Below are 24,027 nucleotides of genomic sequence, written 5' to 3'. Positions count from 1 at the left end.
AGATGGGGATTTGTTTATTAAGGAGGTGTCCTGAGAGCACTAATAGGAGATGGGGAAGTAAGACAGGGAAGGTATTTTATAACGAATGGGTTACCCCTTTTGGCAATAGGGGCTCAACACTGCTGGATGTCATGGCAACACTGTAGAATACACTTCAGAGTTGTCCCACTGAGGGTCAAAGAAGCTGAGGTGCACAGGCCACCCATGCCTACTTCTCACTGGCTGAGGGCTGCTCCTTTGGGCATTCACTCATGGGTCTTTCTGGCTTTCCGTGTGTGTGGGCCAAGCATACTCTCTCAGATAGAGAAAGCCCTCCAGCAGAGTGGCAATCCTGCAACAAAAAAGTATGTATGGGAGGAACCTTTAAGTATGGGAAGAGTGCTGAGGGGCTCCGGTGGGGCACCAACAGCCTCTACAATGTCCTCTTTCAGTATCTGCAAGAGTGGGTTAGATAGCTGTCTTCTCTGGTTCCACAGACGGGATACACACCAGAGTCACAGTGCTTGCCACATTACGATGCAATGATCTTTCGCTTATTCAACAAATATTTGTTGAAAGTCTTGCTAAACAAAAGAATAAAAATAAATGTGATAGCTGCCCTTGTGAGGGAAACAGTGAATAAACTAGGAAGCAAAAAAAAAAAACCCCACATAAAAGTAAACATTGTAGTAAGTGCTGTGGGGGTAACAGCTGGGGCATATAGACAATTATTGGCAGGTGAATGTGGAACCTATTTAGACATGGCAGTTATGAAAGGTCTAGCTGAAGAGATGATATTAAGTCAAATCCTGAGGGGTGAGAGAAGCCAGTCATGCAAAGGGTAGGAAGAAAGATGTCCAGGTGGAGGGGACAGTAGGAAGATGGGAAATTTCTTAGCTTTTTGGAAGAACTGAAACTCATTGAGGCTAGAATGAATGAAGCAACAGGAGTGTGTAGCAGATGAAGTAGAAAAGTAAGCAAGGGTTTGTCAAGTAGGATCTTATCTGTCTCTTCCACTAGACTTTAAGTTCCTTATAAACTATGGAGATCATATCATTTATCTTTAGTTCCTCACCACTGTTGCCCCTTTTTCTCCTTCCCCCTTTATATAGCCCAGGTTGGCACCCGGTAGATTTTCAGAAAACCAATATTTTCTGTATCTTGAATAAATTTTTGCTTATTTCTTAATGATGACTAGAGACCAAAAGCAATCCTTGAAAAATGAGATTGTATCTGAGCACACTTTAGGTTTTTAAAAGATGAAGGAAATCATAAGACCTTTTCTTTTTCTTTTTTAAATCATCATTAATTTAATCCATAACAATTAGAACAAGAACGTCATTTCATTCTGATAAAATTTTCCACTTTTACATCCACTTTTACATACCAATACCATGGGCTATTTTTTTGATTGTTTTTAAAGAACTTTTCTTTAGGAAATATTCCTACCAAACTCGGAAAGTCTTATTTACAATTACAAAAGATGATTCTAAACAGGTTTAAGTTGCTCAAAAGGAGAAAAACATATTTTTTTGGGGGGGGGTACTATTAGGGATACTGTGTATTCTGTATGCTCAGCCCTGTGACAAGAGTAACAATCTAACTGAAGAAAATAAGAACACGTGAAACAATGAAGTGACACTAAATGGCAGTGTGTGATAAATACTTGAAAAAAAATGAAAGCTAACATTTATTGAGCACTTATGATTTCAGGCACACTTCTAAGCACTTTATTTGGATTAATTAATGTAATCCTCATAACAACCCCATAACAGAGGTTCTATTATTGTTTTCGTTTTATAGATGAGGAGATAGGCATGAGGATATTAGAGAATTTGCCCAACAATATACAACTAATACATGCCAGAGCTGGGATACCCACACAGACAATTTGACTCCAGATATTCAGAAAAAAAAAATGCTGTATGTTGAAGGAGAAAACAAGCACAAAAAAAAAATCAGGAAAAGAATTATTATTCCGGATTTCCTTGGAGTTGGCAAGGCAAACAGATAATTCAGTTTTATCATCCGTCCTTGTTGTGACTATCCCCTATGACATACATGAAAAGGTTATAGAACACCCTCTTGATCACTTTTAATTACACAGCATACATTTCCCTATGGAGCGGCCCATACTTTTTAAGAGGGTAATATCTTTACCCTCCAATTCTTGCCAACCGGACAGTTTCAATTGTCACAAACTTATTCCTTATCCTGAGGCACAATCGACCTTTGTCATTTTTCTTGTAAGCCTTAATTCTGCACACCAGAATCACACAGAATATGGTAATCTTGGAGATGTATACAAAGACAGCCAGTGTGCTAAATTTTTCCTTCCAAGATTAAATGGCTTCTTTCTTCCCCATATTTTTCATGTTTTATGTCTCCCAACCCCTGCTCTCCTTTGGATGATGTGTTCAAGTTTGCTGATTTCCCATGAAAGCACTGGTGTCTCGAATCAGACACAGTACTCTAAGTGGTTTGGCACATAACTGTATAGTGGGCTCGCTACTAATTAATTATTATTATTATTTTCTTGGCAATCTCAACTCTGAACTCATATTAACTTTTCAGTCACCAAAACAGGTAAGAATTTCCTGTCAGCCAAGTGTTCTTTACTAAAGCTAGTTCATTGAGAATGTACTAAGCATATACAGAGATGAGGATGCAGGTCCAATCTGATAATATCTAAGTTAATAACTTAAGGTTTAAAGGTGACAGCTCTGGGGATTCAAATCTGAACTCTGATACTTCCCATTTACATAACCTTCAGAAAGTGACACATTTTCTTAGTTCAATTTTTGGAAATTACAGGATGAAAACAACCTGTAGGGTGGTTGTAAAATTTAAATAAGATGATACTTATAAGGAGCTCACTGTAGTGTACTTGATTAAATCTGCACTTGAGCATGACTGGAGGAAAACACACTGTGATGACTAATCTTATTTCATGCCCACCAATCTCTAGTTAACTCTCATACTCCCCTACCTGACTGTTGCTCATGTTTTCTATCATCAAAACTCCCATTACACAATGTGGTTTCATAGGTGAAGAACTTTCTTGACATGCTACACTCTTACTTTCTCTCCCAACAAATCTAACAATTATTTTTTTGAAAAATTTATATGCATCCATTGTTATATTACAGCCTTGTATTTTAGTGTCACCAGTGAAATTATCTCTATTTCCTGGGCTTACTTTCCTATCAGTTTTTTATGGCTTGGATCAGGAATGAATATAAATATATAGGATAGAATTGTTGGTAAAGGGCTTTGCTGGGATGTGAATTAGACCTTGCAGGATAAATGGGTGAAGTTTGGCCAAAAAGAAAGAATGGAATAAGTGATCTCTGGGAAACAGGCAGAGCTTGGATAAAAGTAGGAATTCACACGCTTGTGGAGGGGCCACCAGACTGTGGGATGATTGGAAAGCTCCAGTGAAGACATTGGACTTTATTTTGCCACAGCGAGACACAGCAAGGAGGAAGAGAGATAATGGTGGGCATCAAAAAAATTACCCTACAGAGTTAGTTGTGAAAGCTGGGTGTGAACACAGAGGCAATGTTTTTCCAGTTACCAGACATAGGATGATAAAAGGCTCCAACTAAACTGTTGGAAAGAGAGACAACCTATACAATCTCTTCCCCCTATAACCTGTTGAGTATCAATATTCTCTGGGAAAAGAGACAATGTGCTTGGAAACTTGACAGCCAATGGGAGAAAGGAATTTCATTAATAAAAATTAGCATTTTTTGGCGGGGGTGAGTTGGTAAATGGATACCAATGGATACTGCTCAAGAAGTTCAAGAAGCCTCTCTCAAGATTGGTCTCTATAGTTATTTACACTTGCCTTCAAGGAAACAGGGTGAAAATTAAGTGAGTTAATATGTAAAGGGTGATATTGCCCTTCACTCAACATTGCACTATCCCCGAACATAAATAGATACTATTTCTATTGTGTAGGTAAAGATTTGGAGGCATAGAAAAGTTAAATAATTTGCTCAATATCACAGACATAGCAACATCTAGAGTCAAAAGCATTCTTAACTTCAGTGATACACTACTCTTTTGATGAAGAGCAAAGTTACAGATGGAGAAAAATACAAAATTTTGAGAAAAAGAATATAGTAAAGTTAGAGAATTCATTGAATAGAGCAGAGATTAAAAATTATTTATCTACTTTGTTCAATTAGAAAATAGGTAAATCAATAGAATGAATAAGTGGCAACAACAATTTTTTTTAAGTCAATTATTTTTCCTACGGGGAAATAATTTTTTTTTTAATAAAAAAATCAATTTTCTTTGCCATGGACACGTTTGAAAGTTTGGAAATAAAATTTAAAAGAAGAAACGTAAATCCGATGAAGATATCTACTTCCCCAAACTAAAGTTGTATAGTTTTATGTACTGCCATTTTGAAGAAGCAAAGTACAACCCAAAGTAAGAAATCATAGTTTTTAAATCACTTGTCCTCTTTTTTTTTTGGTCTGATGAATCTCCTGATGTGTAGGCATTAGTAAAAATGGCAGGCTAAATATATCACGTATGTGTAGGTTTGGTAAAAATGAAGCCAGCATATAAAGTGATCTAATTTTACTTCTTGAAATTACCACACTTTGGAATTTTCTAAATTTATAAATTCTAAATTTGGAGTCCAAATGCCAATGTTATAAAACTCATTTTTGGTCTGCAAGAGAAACTAAGCCTGGTTCGTGAGAAATGGAAGCTTTTCACTCATTGAAGAAAGCTCACTCTACTTTTACCCAGTTTGAAAAAAAGAAGAAAAAAAAAGTAAATTTACATTAATGTAACTACTGAAAATTTTTTTCTAAAAGTAAAAATGTTCATATATTTTCCTTAATTTTTGATGTGGCAAGTATACTGAAAAAAATATGAAAAGGAAATGGACTGTAATAATTCTCCTTTGAAACAGATTTGCTTTAGATTCTCAAAAATATCCTTAAACTTTTTCAAGGCTTTCAAAGACAAATTTTTAAAAATATTAAAAAATTAAAAATACATGGCAAGAATTTTATTTATTTTAAAATATGTATGTATTATTTTTTTATATTGAGGTAAAATTAGTATATAACATATTAATTTCAGGTGTACAACATAATAATTTGATCTTTGTATACATTACCAAATGGTCACAACAAGTCTAGTTGCCATCTGTCACCACACAATTGACCCCTTCACTCATTTCACTCAACCCCCCACCCTTTCTTCTCTGATAACCACCAATCTATTCTTTAAATCTATGAATTTTATTGGTTCATTTCCTTTTTTTAGATTTCATATATACGTGAAATCATAAGGTATTTGCTTTTCTCTGTGTGACTTATTTCACTTAGTGTAACACCCTCTAGGTCCATCTATGTTGTTGCAAACGGCAAGATTTCCTTCTTTTTTATGGCTGCATAGTATTTCACATCTTCTTTATCCATTCATCTATCAGTGAACACAGGTTATTCTCATATCTTGGCTATTGCAAATAATGTTGCAATAAATATAGGAGAGCATATATCTTTTTGAATTAGTGTTTTTATTTTATCATGTCATAGTTCTATTTTTAGTTTTTTGAGGAAACTTCATATTGTTTTATATAGTAGCTACACCAATTTACATTCTCACCAAAGGTGTATGAGGGTGCCATTTTTATATCTCCTCTCTAAAATGTATTTGTCTTTTTTATAATAGCCATTCTAACAGATGTGAGATGATATTTCATTGTAGTTTGATTTTTATTTCTCTGAACATCTTTCCATGTGCCCTTTGGGCACTTGTATGTCTTCTTTGGGAAAGTCTATTTAGCTCATTTTTAAATTAGGTGTTTTTTTGTTATTGAGTTCTTTATATATTTTTGGATATTAACTCCCTATTGAATATATGACTTGAAAATATTTTCTCCCATTCAGTAGGTTCATTTTGGTGATAGTTTCCTTTGCTTTGCAGAAGCTTTTATAGTTTAATGTAGTCCCACTTATTTGTTTTTGCTTTTGTTGTCTTTGCTTTTACAGTCAGATCCAGAAATTTAACAAGGCCAACATCAAAGAGCTTACTACCAGATTTCTTCTAGGAGTTTTATGGTTTTAGGTCATACATTCAAGTCTTTAATCTATTTTTAATTGACTTTTGTGTATGGTGTAGGACAGTGGTCTAGTTTTATTTTTTTCATGTAGTTGTCCAGTTCTCTGTGTTTCATTTATCTATGTGTCTGTTTTTATGTGCATACCATATTCTTTTGATTGCTAGAGCTTTGTACTGTAGTTTGAAATCTGGGAGCATGCTACCTCCAACTCTGTTCTTGTTTCTCAAGACTGCTTTGCCTGGTTGGGGTCTTTTGTGGTTCCATACACATTTTAGAATTATTTCTTCTTGTTCTGTGAAAAATGCCATTAGAATTTTGATAGGGATATCATTGAATCTATAGGTTGCTTTATGGATATGGACATTTTTATCAATATTGATTTTTCCAGTTCATGCTCATGGAACATCTTTCCATTTATTTGTGGTTTCTTCAATTTCTTTCATCAGTGTCTTATAGTTTTCAGTGTATAGGTCTTTTACCTCTTTGGTAAAATTTATTCCTAAGCATTTTATTATTCTCGATCAAGTATAAATGGGATTGTTTTCTTAATTTCTCTTTCTGATAGTTTATTATTAGTGTATGGAAATGCGACAGATTTCTGTTTATTACTTTTGTATCCTGCAGTTTAACTGAATTCACTTATTAGTTCTAACAGTTTTTTGGTAGTCTTTAGGGTTTTCTATATATAGTACTATGTCATCTGCAAATAATGAAAGTTTACTTCTTCTTTTCCAATTTGGATGTCTTTCATTTATTTTATGAAGATTTTTTTTTTTAAATTATTACTTAATTGCTATGGTTAGGACTTCATTACTATGTTCAATAACAGTGGCAAGAGTGGGCATTCTTGTCTGGTACCTGATCTTAGAGGGAGCTTTCAGCTTTTCACCATTGGATATGATCTTAGCTGAGGGTTTGTCATATTTAGACTTTATTATGTTGAGGTATGTTCTTTCTATACTCAGTTTGTTAAGCTTTTTTATTATAAATTACTGTTGAATTTTATCAAATTTTTTTTTACATCTGTTGAGATAATCATATTCCTGTCCTTCATTTTATTAATGTGCTGTATCATGTTGATTAATTTGCAGATGTTGAACCATCCTTACACCCCTAGGACAAATCCCACTTGATCATGTTGAATTGTTGAATTTGGTTTGCTAACATTCATTGAGGATTCTTAAATCTAAGTTTATTAGAGTTATTGGCCTGTAATTTTTTGTTTGTGTGGCATCCTTGTTTAGTTTTAGTATTGGAGTAATGCTGATCTTGTAAAATGAGTTTGGGAATGTTTCCCCTCTCCAATTTTTTAAAGTGTTCGTGTAGGATAGTTATTAAATCTTTGAATGGTAGAATTCATCACTGAAGCCCTCTGGTCCTGGACTTTGTTGGAAGATTTTTGATTACTAATTCGACTTTCTTACTAGTAGTTGGTCTATTCAATTTTTTTATTTCTTCATGATTCAGTCTTGGAAGATTGTATGTGTCTATGAATTTATTCATTTCTTCTAGGTTGTCCAATTTGTTGGTATATAATTATTTATGATAGTCTCATCACTTTTTATATTTCTGTGGCATCAGTTATAACTTCTCTTTCATTTCTGATTTTATTTATTTGAGCCATCTCTCTCTCTCTCTTTTAATCTATCTAAAGGCTTCCAATTTTTCTTATCTTTTCAAAGAACTAGTTCTTAGTTTTTTAATCCTTTCTATTGTTTTTCTTTTCATTATCTATTTCATTTGTTTCCACTCCGATTTTTATCATTTCCTTCTTTCTACTCACATTGGACTTTGTTATTCTTCTTTTTCTAGTTCACTTAAGTATAAAGGTAGATTGTTTATTTGAGATTCCTTTTTGTTTGTTTCTTGAGGTAGGCATGTATTTCTATAAACTTTCCTCTTAAAACTTCATCCTGTAGATTTTGAAATGCTGTTTTTCTGTTTTTATTTGTCTCAAAGTATTTTTTAATTTTTCCTTTGGTTTTTTCATTTACCCATTCATTGTTTTGTTGCTGTTTTATCTCTATATATTTGTGATTTTTAAAATTTTTTCCTAATTGACTTCTAGTTTCATATCATTTCAGTCAGAAAAGATGCTTGATGATATCAACTTTCTTAAAATTTTTGAGACTTGTTTTGTGGCCTAATATGTGGTCTGTCCTCGAGAATGTTCCCTGTGAACTTGAAAAGAATTTGTATTCTGCTACTTGTTGGATTGACCTCTTTATCATTATAGAATGCTCTTCTTTGTCTTTTATTAGTTTTTGTTTAAAGTCTATTTTGTCTGATTTAAGTATAGCTATGTCAGCATTCTTTTCATTTCCATTTTCATGGAATATCTTTTTTCATCCCTTCACTTTCAGTCTCTGTGTGTTTTTATATCTGAAGTGAGTCTTTTGCAGGCAATATATAGATGAGTCTTGTTTTTTTGTTTGTTTCTTTGTTTGTTTGTTTAATCCATTCAGTCAATCTGCATCTTTTGATTGGGTAATTTCGTTCACTTACATTTAAAGTAATTATTGAGAGGTATGTACTTATTGCAATTTTGTTAATTGTTTTCTGGATGTTTTTGTAGTTTTCTCTGTTCCTTTCCTCTTCTCTTGCTCTCTTCCCTTCTGGTTTAATGACTTTCTTTACTGTTATGTTAATATTCCTTTCTCATCTTTTGTGTATCTGCTATAGGTTTTTGTGTTGTAGCTACCATGAAGTTCACATATAATTGTGTATATATAGAGCATTTAATTTTAAGTTGATAGCTATGTATGTTTGAAAGTCTTCTAAAAACTCTACAATTTTACTCCTCATCCACACGTTTTGCTTTTGATATCATATTTTATAATTTATTTTGTGTATCCTTTAACTAAATATTCCAGTTATAGTAGATTTTACTATTTTTTTCTTTTAATCTTCATACTATCCTTGTATGTGGTGAATCTACTATCTTTACTATATAGTTGCCTTTACCAGTAAGACTTTTACTTTCATATGTTTTCTTGTTACTATTTAGTGCCTTTTCTTTTCAGTTTAAAGAAGTCCCTTTAACATTTTTGTAAGTTTGCATTAGTGGTGATAAACTTCTTTAGCTTTTACTTGTCTGAAAAATTTTCTCTTTCAATTCTGAATGATAACCTTGCTGAGAAGAGTATTCTTGGTTAGAAGTCTTTTTTTTCCCAGCACTTTGGGTATATCATGCCACTTCCTTCTGACATGCAGTTTCTGCTGAAAAATCAGTCGATGGTCTTGTTGGGATTCTCTTGTACATGACAAGTTTTTTCTTGCTGTTTTAAGATTATCTTTAACTTTGACATTTTAATTATAATATCTTGTTATAGATCTCTTCGGGTTCATCTTTTTTTGGGATTCTCTGTGATTCTTGGACCTGATGTCTTCTTTCTTTCTTTCCCAAATTAGGAAAATTTTCAGCCATGATTTCTTCGAATATGTTTTCTGCCATGTTCTCCCTATAATGTGAATATTATTCTTCTTGATGTTGTTCTACAGGTCCCTTTAAGCTATCTTCACTTTTTAAAATTCTTTTTTCTTTTTGCTGCCCTGTTCGGGTGAGTTCCATTGTCTTGTCTTTCAAGTCTTTGATCCCTTCTTCTACTTTACTTAGTCTGCTGTTGAAACTCTCCAATATATTTTTTAGTTAAATTATTGTATTCATTGGCTCTTAGACTTCTCTTTGGTACTTTCTTATATTTTCTATCTCTTTTTTGAAGTTCTAACTGTTGTTCATCTACTTTTTTCCTGAGTTCAGTGAACATCTTTATGACTGTTACTTTAAACTCTTATTCAGGTAAATTATTTATCTCTATTTTATTAAATATATTTTCTGAGGTTTTATCTTGTTGTTTTGTTTGTTTGATTGTTTGTTTGGAACATATTTCTCTATTTCTTCATTTTGTTTGTCTCTCTGTGTTTGTTTGTATGTATTGGGTGAAATAGCTACCTCTCTCAGTCTTGAAGAAGTAGACTTGTGTAGGCAATGAACCATATTATTTGATTTTGCCTAGCTCTTGATGTGTCTTGACCTTGTGATTGTCTAAGCAGCCTGATTTATTCTTAATTGGTCTCAGTTGTTGAGGTATGTCCCAAACCCTACTGTCTATGCTGTGCCCTGGGGTGGTAGTCTGCCCCAAACTATCTCTTTGATTGTTTTAGTCCTGTGTGTCCTAGCAATATAATCTCTCCTGGCCACTAGAACCAGGTACTCAAGGAGCATCCCCTGTGTGGATTTCACATGCCTGCTGGCTTCAGCAGTGACACAGGGGGGCTCAGGATCAGGGTAAGCTCAAAGTCTGCAGTGGGCTGTGGGAGAATGCGTGGATGGGGCAAGCCAACTGGCTTCAGCTGGTAGAAGCATAGCCTGAGTGTGTGGCAAGCCCTCTATAGCTAGCAAGGTGAAGTGAGAGAGTGAAAATGGTGCCCACCAGCACCTTCGCCCTTAGTGAAAGTATCAATAAACCCTTGTACCTGTGACAGATGCTTTTAAAATTAACTATTGAATCTCCCTCACCTATGATCTAGGTGCTTTTTAAACTACTGCTTTTGCTTTGGATGCTGGGGTGAGTCTGCACATGAGCCCTATAAGAGGGGACTTACCATTCCTTACAGCCTTTTGGGTCTCCTGGACATAAGTCTAGTTGGTTTTCAATGCCAGATGTTGTTGTCTCTTTGGTGCAGGGCCTAAGCATTGGTGTACCTATTGTGGGGCACAAATCCTTCATCCCTCAGAGAGATGCTCTATGTGTGTGAGACTCCTCCTGATTGTGAGTTGCCGCTGGGGGTGGGGTTTTGGTGAGTCAATGTCTTTTTCTCTCTTACTTGCCTCTATGTGGTCCTTTTATCCTTTGTTGTGGAGGAGCTGTTTAGATAATTTTCAGGTCTTTTTCAGAGGGAAGCATCTTTTTCAGATTTGGTATGTCCGTGGGAGGAGGTGAATTTAGGATATTCCTATGCAGCTCTCTTAAGACACTAGTTTTTTAAAGACACCAGCTTTATAATGTCCTGTTTAGCACTGACATTGGATGATACTATAATACTTTGTTTCATGAAGTTGTTAAGTAACAAAAAAGATTTTTTAAAAAGATATAATTGATTAAATATAATGAATGACTCTTACTTAAGAATTTTTTTTTTTTAAAGTAACAGATGTAGTATACAGGTTTTTCATTTGGTATTACTCTAATATATCCCAGTGTAAAATAGACTTATCTTTAATATTTATTTCTGAGCATGTGTGTTTTCAAGCTGGGAATATGGATGGAGATTTAAAAAGGTGAAAGGAAGAAGATCTTACCTAGAGTTTACAAGTGAAACCAGAAACTAGGCAGATAGCTGTGGGAATAACCTCCAGATAGGTAACAACCATTAAGAGTATAGGGCACTACAGGACAATTCTCAGGCTGTCGGTCCTCCATATTAGGCTTATTGACAGAGCAAGAGTGGTCCCATCTCATCTAGGATGTTAGAACCTTTAGATAGTATGCCCAAGTGTACCAAGTACATTGTAGAAATTGAGTATAATAATAAATGATATGTAATTCAGAAAAGAATAGAAGACACTGGAAGATATCAATATTACACAGAGGAAAAATGAAGCAAAAATATGCATTTTTAAACTCACAGACATTTAAAACACCAGTATTCATTCTATCAAAATCCCAAAGACATTTCTCTGGAAGTCATTAGGTCCTTTTCACATATAATAGGAAAAACAGAATAGAGACTTGTTTCTTAAACATAAGAAGACTTTGAGCTATTCTCTGTCCTGTGCATCAGAGAGTGAGCCTGGATGTCCTCAGGGAAGGAATCTGTATTTGGTTTTCCCTGGGAAGGGAATAATATATTTGGGTATGCGACATGATGGCTTAATTGTTCTGATGCAGCTTTTTTTAACAGAGCTATTCTGAAGTCATTCTGGTCTGGCAGGCCTGATACAGTTGAGACATTCTAAGACAGCCTGAAAACAACAACTTCTCAGACCTTTTTATAATTAACAAGCAATATGTGAAACAAATACCCTTACTCAATCTCTGCCTTATATTGCAGACTCCCACCTCTGGGGGTTCGAGAATGGGTGTATGGTGAGGGATAGACACAGGAGTGAACTGTCCTTTGTTTCTTTTGAAACAAAGGAGGAGGTTAAGCTTAGACACAGGAGTGAACTATCACATGGAAGTTAGGCATATTTATTGTGTACGTTACTTACTAATTAAAAAAAGGACAGTGATATTTTGCTTTTTTTTTTTTTTGTAAGCATAGCCTCTGCACCAAAACAACTCTGCTTTTGCACTACAATAAAAATTTTCATTTTCAAGGAAACACATGGCCCTCTGCAAGAAAGGGGAGCTCAGTTTTTTTCTCTATATGTAAAGCTCAAAGATTTTAGAGGGTTCTGACAGTTATTTGAGAGTTTTCATTCCCTCTTCTGGCATGTTTCTTTTGAAACAAAGGAGGGGGTTAGGGCTATGGACTAAAGGGTTGTAATCTGATAAAGTAGACAAGAAAAGATTTACTCTGCTGTAAGAGGGACATATCAAATTGAGAGGAAATGTTCTTTTCTGATGGTGCGATGTACTCAGTCCCTAGATTGCTGAGAAGATAGAGCAGACTGCTTCCATGGGAAAAATATTCTTCAAATTACAATTTTTAAAATCCCAATTTGCAGTAACAAATATTATTAAAATCAGAGGATAATATGCAAATATTTCAATACCAATTCAAAGAGATACATAGGAAAGCAAGCGTTTATGATGTGGAGTGTTAAATAGAACAAATTTTTACGTTTATATATATGTAAGATCATATCGAATGTTGAGTTTTTCATTTCATTCTCATGGATTGTATTATGGGAATTTTGCATATTGAAATTAGTCACAAAAATAAGTGTATAATTATATCATGTTCACATGGAAGGTAAAATACAATTTCATAAAACAAAGTCTTGATATTTCCAAAGTGTTCTTAAAGAGTTCAATTTTCACCCATATGTTTGGGTACATTCACATGGTAGTTTTAAAAAATTAGATTTTAAGTTGATAAGGATTAAAGAACAGGGCCAGTAACCTCCTGTCCTACAGGTCAATCTGTGTTTCTCTTGAATACAAATCTTACCTACTTCTTCTCTGCTACTTCCCTTGTTTAATCTCAGTGTTTTTTATAGGATCTTTTCTGGGCCATGCTGTGGTCACCCTTCTCATAGTCTTTCCCTGTCCAACAAACACAGATGACCAGACCAAGACCTTTCTACAACACACATCCAATCCCTTCACCGTCTTTTGTAAAATAAACACAAACCAAGAACCGACAGGGTATACTGGAGGAGGGGAGAAATGTAAAGGGAGTAAAATGGAGCTAACTTGTAGGCATTTGAAAAATTTATGCCCTTGGTCAAAATCAGAAATACAAATTTCTGAAAATGTAACATACATCCTAAAAAATGAAGCAATCTTCTCCTTAAATTTATAAAGATTTAAACTTGTTTCTCTGCCTTTATGCAATCAGCCTGGGAGCTAATAGAAAGGAATATGCCTGAGCTCTATGTTGGAAAATGTCCTTGTGTAAGAGTTTAGGCCCGAGACTCGTAGTAGGGCACTGAAGTCTCTTCATGGTTTGGCCCCTTCCTTTTTCTCTGTAGCCTAACAATTTTCACTTCACCAGTATTAAACTAATTACAGTTTTCTAAACCTACCCTGCTATTTTATACTTCTGTGATTTTCCACATGCCTTTCTCTGTTGAGAATTTACTTACTTTCTGTGTTTGCCTGACAAACTGATTCTTCAAAACCCAGTTCAAACTTCCCTTTTGAGGACAAGTTCCTTATCTCTTCAGAGTCCTTCCTTTATGTTATAACTACACTTCTATGCATGCCGTGATGTACTGAAAGTAATGTATTATATTTATTTGTTTTCATGGCTAGTGTCCCCTCCTGGGCTTGATAAATCCTCACAGACAGAATCCATGTCTTTTTTAAACTTGGTATTTCCTTATAGAGATTCTAGCACAAAATAAGTGACCAATACATGTGTAGCTAAACAGAAATTTATGAAGAAATGATTATTATCCATGTTTTCCTTCCAGCTGTGTCTGTCCCATACAAGAGTTTTTTTTTCTATCTGATTATCATTAGTCTTTTCATTTTTGAGTTCAATATCTAGTGTCAAGGGAAGATCAAGGAACAGTTGCCTGCATCTTGACACCAGATTTTAAAAGGCTTTTCTCATTCTAAGGAAAGAGCAGAAGAGGAAACATTTTCACTGAGGACTGAAATCAAAATACTTTCACAAGTGTAACTGAGTTCGTTTACATGTTCATATTCAATGGCATGATATAAGGTGTCAAATTTTACAGGCAAAAAGCCATAGAAGCAATCTTCCAAAATGGCCCATTAATTTCTTCTTTAACACACCAACTGCACAGCTTGAGAATATATTTCAAAATCTGATCTTGTTTTAAACCATTAAAATATTTTCCAGTGTCTAAATAGCAGCCAGTTCTACTTATATTATTCACAATTGCAGTTTGTCAGTGTGACTAGTTTTTTCCATTACTTAACTGAGTGTAGTATCATTTCCATTTTGCTACTACCTGATAGTATTGAGAAATGCTAGCTATAAACTGCACTCATCAAGAAATATTAATGGAGGGAGTGGCCAGATCCTTTTACAATACTTAAAAGCTTAAGCTGTAATAATAAAAAGTTGGCTTTTATTCCCTGAAATAATCAAAAGAAGAGCTTGAAGGAAATGAAAGTAAAATCCGATAGGATTACAAAATTAGGGCATAGCTAAGGAAAAATATTTTGAGTACTAGAAGAAATCTAAAATAAATAAAAATAATAATACATTTGTGATTCTGCTATTTGACCCAGCTGCTACTCAATTATGTAACTGAAGACTCCTTGAAGAATCTAGCAGTGCACTCACTGTGGGAAGGCAGAAAAACATGTTCCCCTGGATATCCAAGTGGATTCCACCAGCTGGCTGGGCTAGATAAAGAGCAAAATGGATTCCTGATGGTTTAGACGGAAAGCACTAGAACACAATCTTGTCAGTTGTCAGGATGTTGAGACTAACGGAGTGGAGGAACCAAGTTCTTGACCAGACTGGCCTATACTTGAACTGGAAGGGGACAATATCATACCCTACTGGTAATCATAGGACGAGGTGAAGCTGTGTGGTTCAAGTTGGTTGATCAATAACATCAATGTACCCAGTAAACTGTTGTAAGACTAGCATTTAAAACCACAGAGAGTTACCACACATGTTTGAGAATTTCAGATTTGAAAGGAGTAAGGTAATATCTCTATCTTGGGGTGTGACCCGCAATTCCCAGAGAGGCATTACAAAATTCAATAAGGCTCGTCAGTTGCTCAAAGAAGCAGAGGTCCAATATTTCTGATTAACAGTGGAAAAGAAAGTTCAGGAAAACTCATCTCGTTAGTGTGTTTGTAGAAGTCAAGATTCTAGTAAATATGTAAGAATCATCATGTTTTTAGAATTTGCTTGTGACCCACATAATCTTATAACACAAATCTTCAAAATACAAAGAGTAAATTATAAACAGTTCTAACTTTTCTCTAGTGCCTCTGCTCGAGCTGTAATTATTTGTGTATCTCCTAAAAGTCATACTTTAAAAAGAACTTTCTACCTATACTATTTTATTTTGTCTTTCCACTCAAGAATAAAGTCTTCTTTTTCCATCAAATCCATCTATTGCAGATTTTCTGAAAATGTCACATATTCCCCTGAGACTCATATAAACTCTCCTCAAGCAAATTTGCTGTGTACATGTGCACGCGTGCATGTGCGCGCGTACACACACACACACTCACACTCACACTCACACTCATAAACATACTCAATGCTGTATATCATTTCATGGGGTTCATGGATCACATAATTTTATCTATGGGTACCAGGTTAGGAATTCCCTCTTTGTTGATTTAGTGTTTTACTGGACTTAGATAAAATATTAAGAATGGCAAGTCTGACTCTGGTTTGTTCTACTCCTTTGCAGTCAACACTTACAGAGTATCTGTGGTGTGCCAGGTTTTCCAATATATGACAAGGATAAAAAGTTTGCTGTACTTCTTTTCTTTCTGTCTCTAGAATGTCTAGAACTAGTCTATATTTCTTTTCATTCCTATCCAAATGATCATTCAACATTTTACATAAATTACCGTAATACTTTAACCAAGCACAAGGGTTTGAATTTGCTTCTGAGCAAATTCTAACCACATGAATTTTAAAAGACATTGAAGACTATGGCAAAGTTACCTGGCAAAAACAATTCTCTTTGGAGTTTTTCTCTGGCATGCTGCGAAAAGCATCTTTTCTTCAGCCAGTCAGCTTCAAAATCACTGAAATGCTCATTTGGCCATGTGATATGAACCTTGTAACAAGAAAGCAAATATCATGTATATGTACATTATATTTCTATATATTTCAGTTTTCTACTATTATCCTGTTAATGTTATTTAAGATAATCAGGGAATCCATTTTTCTTCCTATTTTAACCTATGTATTCACAGGTGTAGAATAAGGTTTTGGAAAACAAAGAAATTGGAAGTCTAGGGGATAAATCTTAGGTTCGAGGCCCCTTGAATATCACACAAGAAATAACACGTAGCTAGATCTGAAATTCTCTATCCTCTAAACCTCTGGTTCCCAAACTTTCTGTGATGATTTGAAGTTAGATGTTACCTAACATTCCTGCCAAGAATATCAGAAATAGTAATGATGGTGATCAGGCAGATAATAATAATAATAACACAAAATAACACCATCATGAGTGCATACTGTATAATGAGCACTACAAACATAACTCATTAATCCTCATGCAACTCTAGGGAGAAGGTACTACTATTCTTCACATTTCTTGGGTGAGAAAAGTGAGAGCAAATACTATTTATATGGTCATACAACTAGCAAGCCATGAATGCTGGGAGTTAAGTCCTGGAGGGGAGATGAAGACAAGAGTGGGGAGAGGATGACCTTGCTGGTCACATTCACTTTTCTGGTAACTATCCTAGTAAATCTGGGAATAACACAGGGTGGTAGCCCCATCTAATTTGTGGTTTTGAGAGTTATGATTTGGGGCATTCTAGAACAAGCCTTGCACATCTATTCACTAATTTGACTAACAAATATACAAGTTCTTGAGTGCTTACTATATGCCAGGCACTGTGTTAAACATTTTTACCCATATTATCTCATTGAATCCTCACATTATCTTTCTGAACAAATTCTGTTAGTATCCCTATTTTACAGATGAATATTCTGAGGCCCAGAGCATTCTTTTTATTGAGATAGTTTGATTGTATCTTCAAGCTCTCACTTGCTGAAGAAATAATGAGCAACACTGTAAATTTTATTAAAAATAGTAGTAATAATAAAAATAGTAATAACAGAATCTTTCATTTACTGATCATGCTTACTTTGCACCAAGCCCTATACAAACATAATACATACAATCAAGTGAAAAAATAATTTATTATTTAAATTATTGGAGACTAGCCATTTTATCTTGGGAGAGAAGGGAGAAATGATTTAGAGATAATTACCTTTTTTCTGTCAAACATCAAATCTTTAATACCAATATTCACATCAAGAGCTTCCACGAGAAGTTTCCGCGCTTTTGCAGAATCCAGGTAGCAGTTGGGGCACTGGCAGTTGTCTCTCAGCCACACGGCTGGGTAGAAGGACTCTTCACCGTCATGCCAGAGGATCTGCATTAAATGAGCCCCATCCAGCACTTCTGCCTTCTGGATGGCACAATTCATGTTTTTGGTCCTTGCAGGTAAATCTTGTCAGCTGCCTGCTATGACAAATCAGTGTTAAAAGAAATCCCCGGCAGACCGGGTCTGAACTTGACATCTAAGAGTGTGAACAATTCAAGTGGGCTCTGGCTTCAGTTATTTTGCTTATCTGCCAGTTTGCAGTTTGACTCATCAATGCTGGGAACTTTGTTCTGATGAGAGTATTTCATACACTGTAAACAGAAATACAGTGACTAAAAGTCAATAAGATAAATGTACTGCATCAGGATCCAGATGAAAAGAATTTCTTGTTTTTTCTCACAGACATTTTAGATAAGTTTAGAACCAATGACATATGCACTTTGTATATAAGCTCTGGAATTTTTTAAGAGTGAAGAATGATCCACAAATTGAGAGCATAATAATTATACCTGTGTTATTTTAACTGATGCCTAATTGCCCAGGCTTTTTGAAAAAAAAAAATGCTTCTATGACACTAAATTAGAAAACTTGTTCTAATAAGGGGACTACTAATGTAATTTATTTATTTTCAGAGGTAGTATAATCCAGTATGTTGTACTTTTTCTAGTCTGTAATTTATTTATTTATTTTTACATATATAGTACATTTTCTCAAAGCAATATAAAAGTTCCTAGGCTCTGCAAGGAACTCATTTGGTTTGTTTTCTGAAATTTTCTAATTCAGTAGAGTGTGCCTTGATATTTTGGTTAGTTTACTCTAAACCTTTACTGAGTACTTTCACAGACCTCCACTTTACTTGGGAATACATTATCTTTTTATTAAGAAATCCACCAAACTTGAAAACATGCAGTATTTACAGGAAAGGAAATCAAGTGAAAGAGAGGCATCATGGTATTATGGGCTGAGCACCTTGATGTTGGTTCTGAGTCCAATAATGATGACACATTTCACCTTCAGTAAACATGTCGATGTTCTAAATCTCACTTTTTTCATATATTATTTTTCAGGACTCTCAACTTATATGGAAGAAATAAAATTTATATGGAAAAAGCAGAATTTATCTGCAAGTAGAACTTCTTAACTTCTTTCATATTACGATTAGCTCATCATTAATAGAAGGTGACATGTGACAATGGAAACAAGACTTCATTGTCTCGGGATGAAAGGGAGGCAGATACATGGATACATATAAATACACAAACACACACGTACAGTGACTGCTCAACAAGTATCTTCTATGTACTAGTCACTGCAGTAGACAATGGAAGGTTCAATGACAAGCAAGACAAATAGCTCCCTGTCTTTCTTGAACTTATAAATAAGAAGACTTTATACATTATTAAAAGAACTTAAAAATACTTTGTAAAACATTAAAATAAAGCAGATTTTAGGTGATTGTTTTACATATACTCAAATCATTAGCTTGAATAATTTAGTCAGGTTATGAAGCACAGCCAAGATGGAAAAAAAAAAAAAAGACTGTTTTCTCCATTTAGCTAATCACTCTAAAGTTATCCAATAATGAAGAGAAAACACCATTCATTGGGCTTCAAGCTTATTCCTACTTGGGAACTCCCACCTCTTTTTTCTTAATAATGTATATAGCAATAGATGAGCACTATTACCTAAAAATATCATTAAAAATAAAATTGAGTTCAAACCTGGGCATTTAGCTCACAGATTTGAGTAAGGGGCCCTCGAGAAATCCAAATATCAGATTCTCTGTGGAATGGGTAGGGAGTTTAGTTTCCTGATAGAAGGAGATGCTAGTAGTTTTTCTCATATAAGTGGTTTCAAAGGACAGTGAGGATTCCAGTAAGTATGGGATAATATAACCATTTTTAAAAAATAACACATGACACACAGGACAAAATGGAGAACTGTAGTAAATTTTTATCTAAGTCAGGAATTGGCAAATATTTTTTGGTAAAAGGGCAAATAGGACATATTTCAGGCTATTGCATATTCTTGTTTTATTTTTTCAAACACTATAAGAATGTGTACATTCTTATACAACCTCATGGGCTATAGAAAAACAGATTGTAGACCATATTTGGCCCACAGACTGTAGTTTGCCCATCCTTGATCAAGTTATCTAAGTCATGCTTTTACTACAGTGGACTATAACAATACTTAAATATAGAAAATGGTTCTCTTTTTTCTTATCACATATAAAGTTAAACTTATCATTCAAATATATACTAGGTATCTTCTTTGTGCCTGCTGTACTAGAGGGTACAAAGAACACCATGAATTTCCAGACCATAAGGAAAAGTGAGATAATTATGAAAGTAAACAAAAGTAAAGCTAGGTACAAATGGCATTGATAGTTGTCTGAGAGGCTCCAGGACACTTCTTTAGAGAAGATGGCTATTTGAGTAAGTCTTAAAGGATTTATGACTAATGCTGCTGAATACATATTGATTTCATCTTATTTTCCTTCCTCACTAATACAACATTGATTTCTTCAAGCAAGCATGTGACTAGTAATCAGCTATATTTCACCACTTCCCTTGTAGCTAAGATTAGTGTGTGATATACTATTAGCCAATCAAATATATTTGGAAGTCACTGGATGGAGAACTTTTTACAAAGGAGATAGAGTTAGCTACCCTATGATGTTTTCTCTTTTCGATTTTTCCTGCCTGGAATGTAGATGTGGTATTGGTGTTGAAGCAGTTATTTCGCGAACATGAGGCAAAAGGCAGAAGACAAAAATCTAAAAAGCCCGGGCTCCCCATGGTTCTGTGAAATCATATTACCGGTACTGGACAGTCATGTCTGGACTTGTTTTTACACAAGAAAAATAAATTCCTTACTTAGGAGTAAACTTCTATTTGCCAGCTTTTCTGGATACAGATAGGTTGGATCACAAGAGAAATATCTGTGAAAGGTCATTCCAAGGAGAGGGGGCAGAGTGAGCCAAGGAACTACAATTTAGAAGTATGGAGTTTGAACAATAGAAACTACTTGGAGCAAAAGGCTATGAGAGAGAACAGGTTAAAAGAAATTAAAAGGTGTATCATTACCAGATCATGCCCAAAAGTGTTTGGGCTTTGTTCTGTTATAAATGGAAAATTTAAAATATTTTTTCAGACAGGATATTGACAAGGGGGATAATATTGACAGTTATGGTGTATTGGAAGCAGGTAAAAGGACTAGAATTAGAGAAATTGTTTGAAGCATTTCATAGTAATTCAGATTAAGAATAAATGAAAACAGTGGGAATGAAAGTGTAGAATGAAAAGGGAGGAGGATAGATGTGAAATGCTGCAAAGTTATATTTGAAATTGCTCCTCAGTTTATGTCCTCATAAATTTTTGTTTTCTTTGGCTCTTTTATTAAAAGTCATTTTATAGAGAATGACTTTGTTTCATGCTTTTATAAGAAACAAATTCTTCTATGAGCTTGCTTAAAAAGAGCAATTACTATAATCTATTAAAGATGATCAAGAAATGCAATACATAACACAGTTTTTCACATGGATACCCATTTGTAAATGTGGATATGTTTACCAGGCAGGCAAATATACCAAGTTTTCTTCTTTCCACAAGGCTATGCTTTTTCAGTGGGTGGCAAGCAGACAGAGAGATAGAGAAGATTCTGGTTTCACAGCAAAAAATGTCAATGGGGATGATGGAGAACCCAGAGGCAAAATAGAAGCAGGAGAAATTATACACATATATTCTATTTTGTTTATCTTGTTATTCTTTTACGTATTTAATCTGCTTTATTTATAAACTGATGGATTATTCACTTGCTAAAATTACTTGTCAAGAATCAAAGGCAAAAGATATCTCAAAATATCAACATAGACAGAATAAACATATATAGCTTTCAAGCTTATCTTTTTTATGCGGAGAACATATCTACTTTTGTAAATACATTTTACATTTTTATTAAGCTATTAAATAAAAATTTACAATGTTCAGATATTATGTTTATATTGCTTCAGATATAATTACTTTTTTAATTATGGAAGAGTACAAATTGTCACATAGGTTAATATGGAGAAAGAGGTTTTGTCTTGTTTTCGTTTCACATTATATAACTTTGGGTTGTTTGACTATTTATGTTGGTCACATATGACATTTACAAGTAAAATTGTTTAAGAAGGAAACTGATATAATGATACACTCAACACCTGGCATAGAGTGGGCACACGGTCTGTGACTTCTTTCCCTTAGAGAAGCAGTTCAGCACAGTGATTGAGGATTACATGACATGATGTATATAAAGCATTTAGCACAGTGCTTGGTGCTGCCCAATAAATACTGGTTATTACTATCATCTTGAAAGAAAATACATTTTACAAATTGGTCCTGGCCTGATTTTTCAAAAGACTGTAGGATGTATTTATCCCACAATAATAGTCCTTTATTTAAAGTAGACTATAATCATGTGTCCCCTTTATCCTCTCCTCTAAATTTACTCAATTTTTCATATGATTTTTCATAAGACATGATATCTGGATTCTGTACCTTTCAGGATGTATTCCAGTTTAGAAGTGTCTTTCAAAGTATTGGGATCTAAATTATATAAGATACCATAGATGTAATATTTCCAGTACAAAAAAAAAAAAAAAACCAGAAAAATTAGTACCTTCTATGAAGGTAGTGAATATCTAGAAGATTTTTCATTTTTGCTTTATTATTATTATTATTTTTTTACCTTGAGAGTTTTAAAGAATAGTGGTAACTGCTTATGGGATCTTATGCTAGTACAACTAATTTGGTTCTAAAATAAGAATATTTATTTTAATTATATTGATGGTAAGGTTACAATAATAGTAATAATAGTAAAAGTAACAGTTTACATTTACTGAATGCCTTCTTCATGTCAGTCATTGTTTTAAGTACTTCATGTACAATAACTCATTGAATCTTCATTACAACCTAATGAAAAATCTGCAATTATCCAAATAAGCAGCAGAAGAAAGAGGTTAGGGATATTACCATAGAGATGATAGTAGAAGCCATCTTAAGTTCTTCTAGTGAATAAGACAATCAAGAAAAAAAATTCTCATTTATTTTTATCATCAAAGTTTCATGTGTATTGGTGTATATTCTAAAATCAACTCATTTTCAATAATGTCTTCATTAATGGGTTTGAAATGTTTTGGTTGAAAGAATTTTTATAAAACTGGAAATAATGTATATTGATTCTTAATAGATACGTTGTTGGAAAGGAGCATTTTACACCACAATAAACATTGTTTCTGTACTTAAAATGGCACTGTGCCTAAGTCCTACTTACTGTCGAAGTGACCACACCTACAGACATCTGTACCATCAAATGCTAATTATAATCTAACCTGTCACTTTAAGATTTCTCTCTCTCTCTTTTTTTCATTTTCATTTTTCCCCTTCTTCTATAGAGCATATTTGAACTGGAGAGGGAAAAGCACTTTTTCAGACATTAGAGGAACCCAAGACTCTTTCCCCCAAACCACCTGGCCAAATGGATATCCTGAGGAGGGTATTTCAAGAGATATAGTGACATCAGGACTGTGGCTGATGGGAGGGTGCCCTAGGCACATTAGAGAGTGTGGAAGAACTGGAAAGACATGGGTGTTGCTGAAGTTAGATTGTTTGAGTATCTATGAAGGAATTTGGTGGGTCATTTCTACTCTTGACAATCCTTTTCTCAGCTTTAGACAGATGTAAGTGGTTATCCAAAACAAAGCATGAAGAAATGAGAAAACTTTCCCTCTTTAACTTTTCTTGGAAATGTGATGAAAATTAAAAAAAAGAAAAAATCAAGGATCATCAGTATTTGAAAACAAATTCTTTCTGATAATCTATAGGCTTGTACATGAGTGCAATTTGTTGAAATCTGATTTCAATTTAGTCCACTCAACCTGTTCAAAAAATTGAGCCCTGTTGAAGTATCATGGCCATTTAGTTATTTGATAAACTTGTGTTTTTCTGAAGAAAGGAAAAAAAAAGAAAAAAGTATATATGTATTAGTGGGACCTCTTTGCTAAATTAAGGAACACCTATAAAATGAACACGTTTATTTTTTTTATACTTAGTTATCATTTGGCTTCTTCTTATTCCAGAATTATCATGTAGTTTATGAAATATTACATTGGTTTTGATAGGGTGAACTAGTTTTTCCTGTCCTGAAAAATAGAGCTTGGATTGCGGGTGACTCCTATCTGATGGGATAGTTTTCTTTTAATTTCATCCCATCTGTGTATGTGTGTGT

The 24,027-nt window shown here is 34.2% G+C and overlaps 1 protein-coding gene across 1 annotated transcript in view; it reads right to left on the bottom strand.

The window, feature by feature from the left end:
- Positions 1-24,027, bottom strand: part of BBOX1 (gamma-butyrobetaine hydroxylase 1) — a 62,485-nt gene that overhangs the window by 30,288 nt on the left and 8,170 nt on the right. Inside the window, exons 2-3 of the mRNA XM_039866017.1 lie at positions 17,641-17,897; positions 16,355-16,469 (exon numbers count right to left, since the gene is read on the bottom strand). Of these exons, the coding sequence (XP_039721951.1) occupies positions 16,355-16,469; positions 17,641-17,859 (334 nt within the window). The 5' untranslated portion in view covers positions 17,860-17,897. The remainder of the gene's footprint in view (positions 1-16,354; positions 16,470-17,640; positions 17,898-24,027) is intronic.

The sequence above is a fragment of the Pteropus medius genome, unplaced genomic scaffold (genome assembly GCF_902729225.1).
Source record: "Pteropus medius unplaced genomic scaffold, Ma_sr-lr_union100, whole genome shotgun sequence".
In the NCBI taxonomy this organism is placed as follows: domain Eukaryota; kingdom Metazoa; phylum Chordata; class Mammalia; order Chiroptera; family Pteropodidae; genus Pteropus; species Pteropus medius.
The sequence above is the reverse complement of the archived record's forward strand: the minus strand, read 5'-3'. Positions and strand labels throughout refer to the sequence as shown.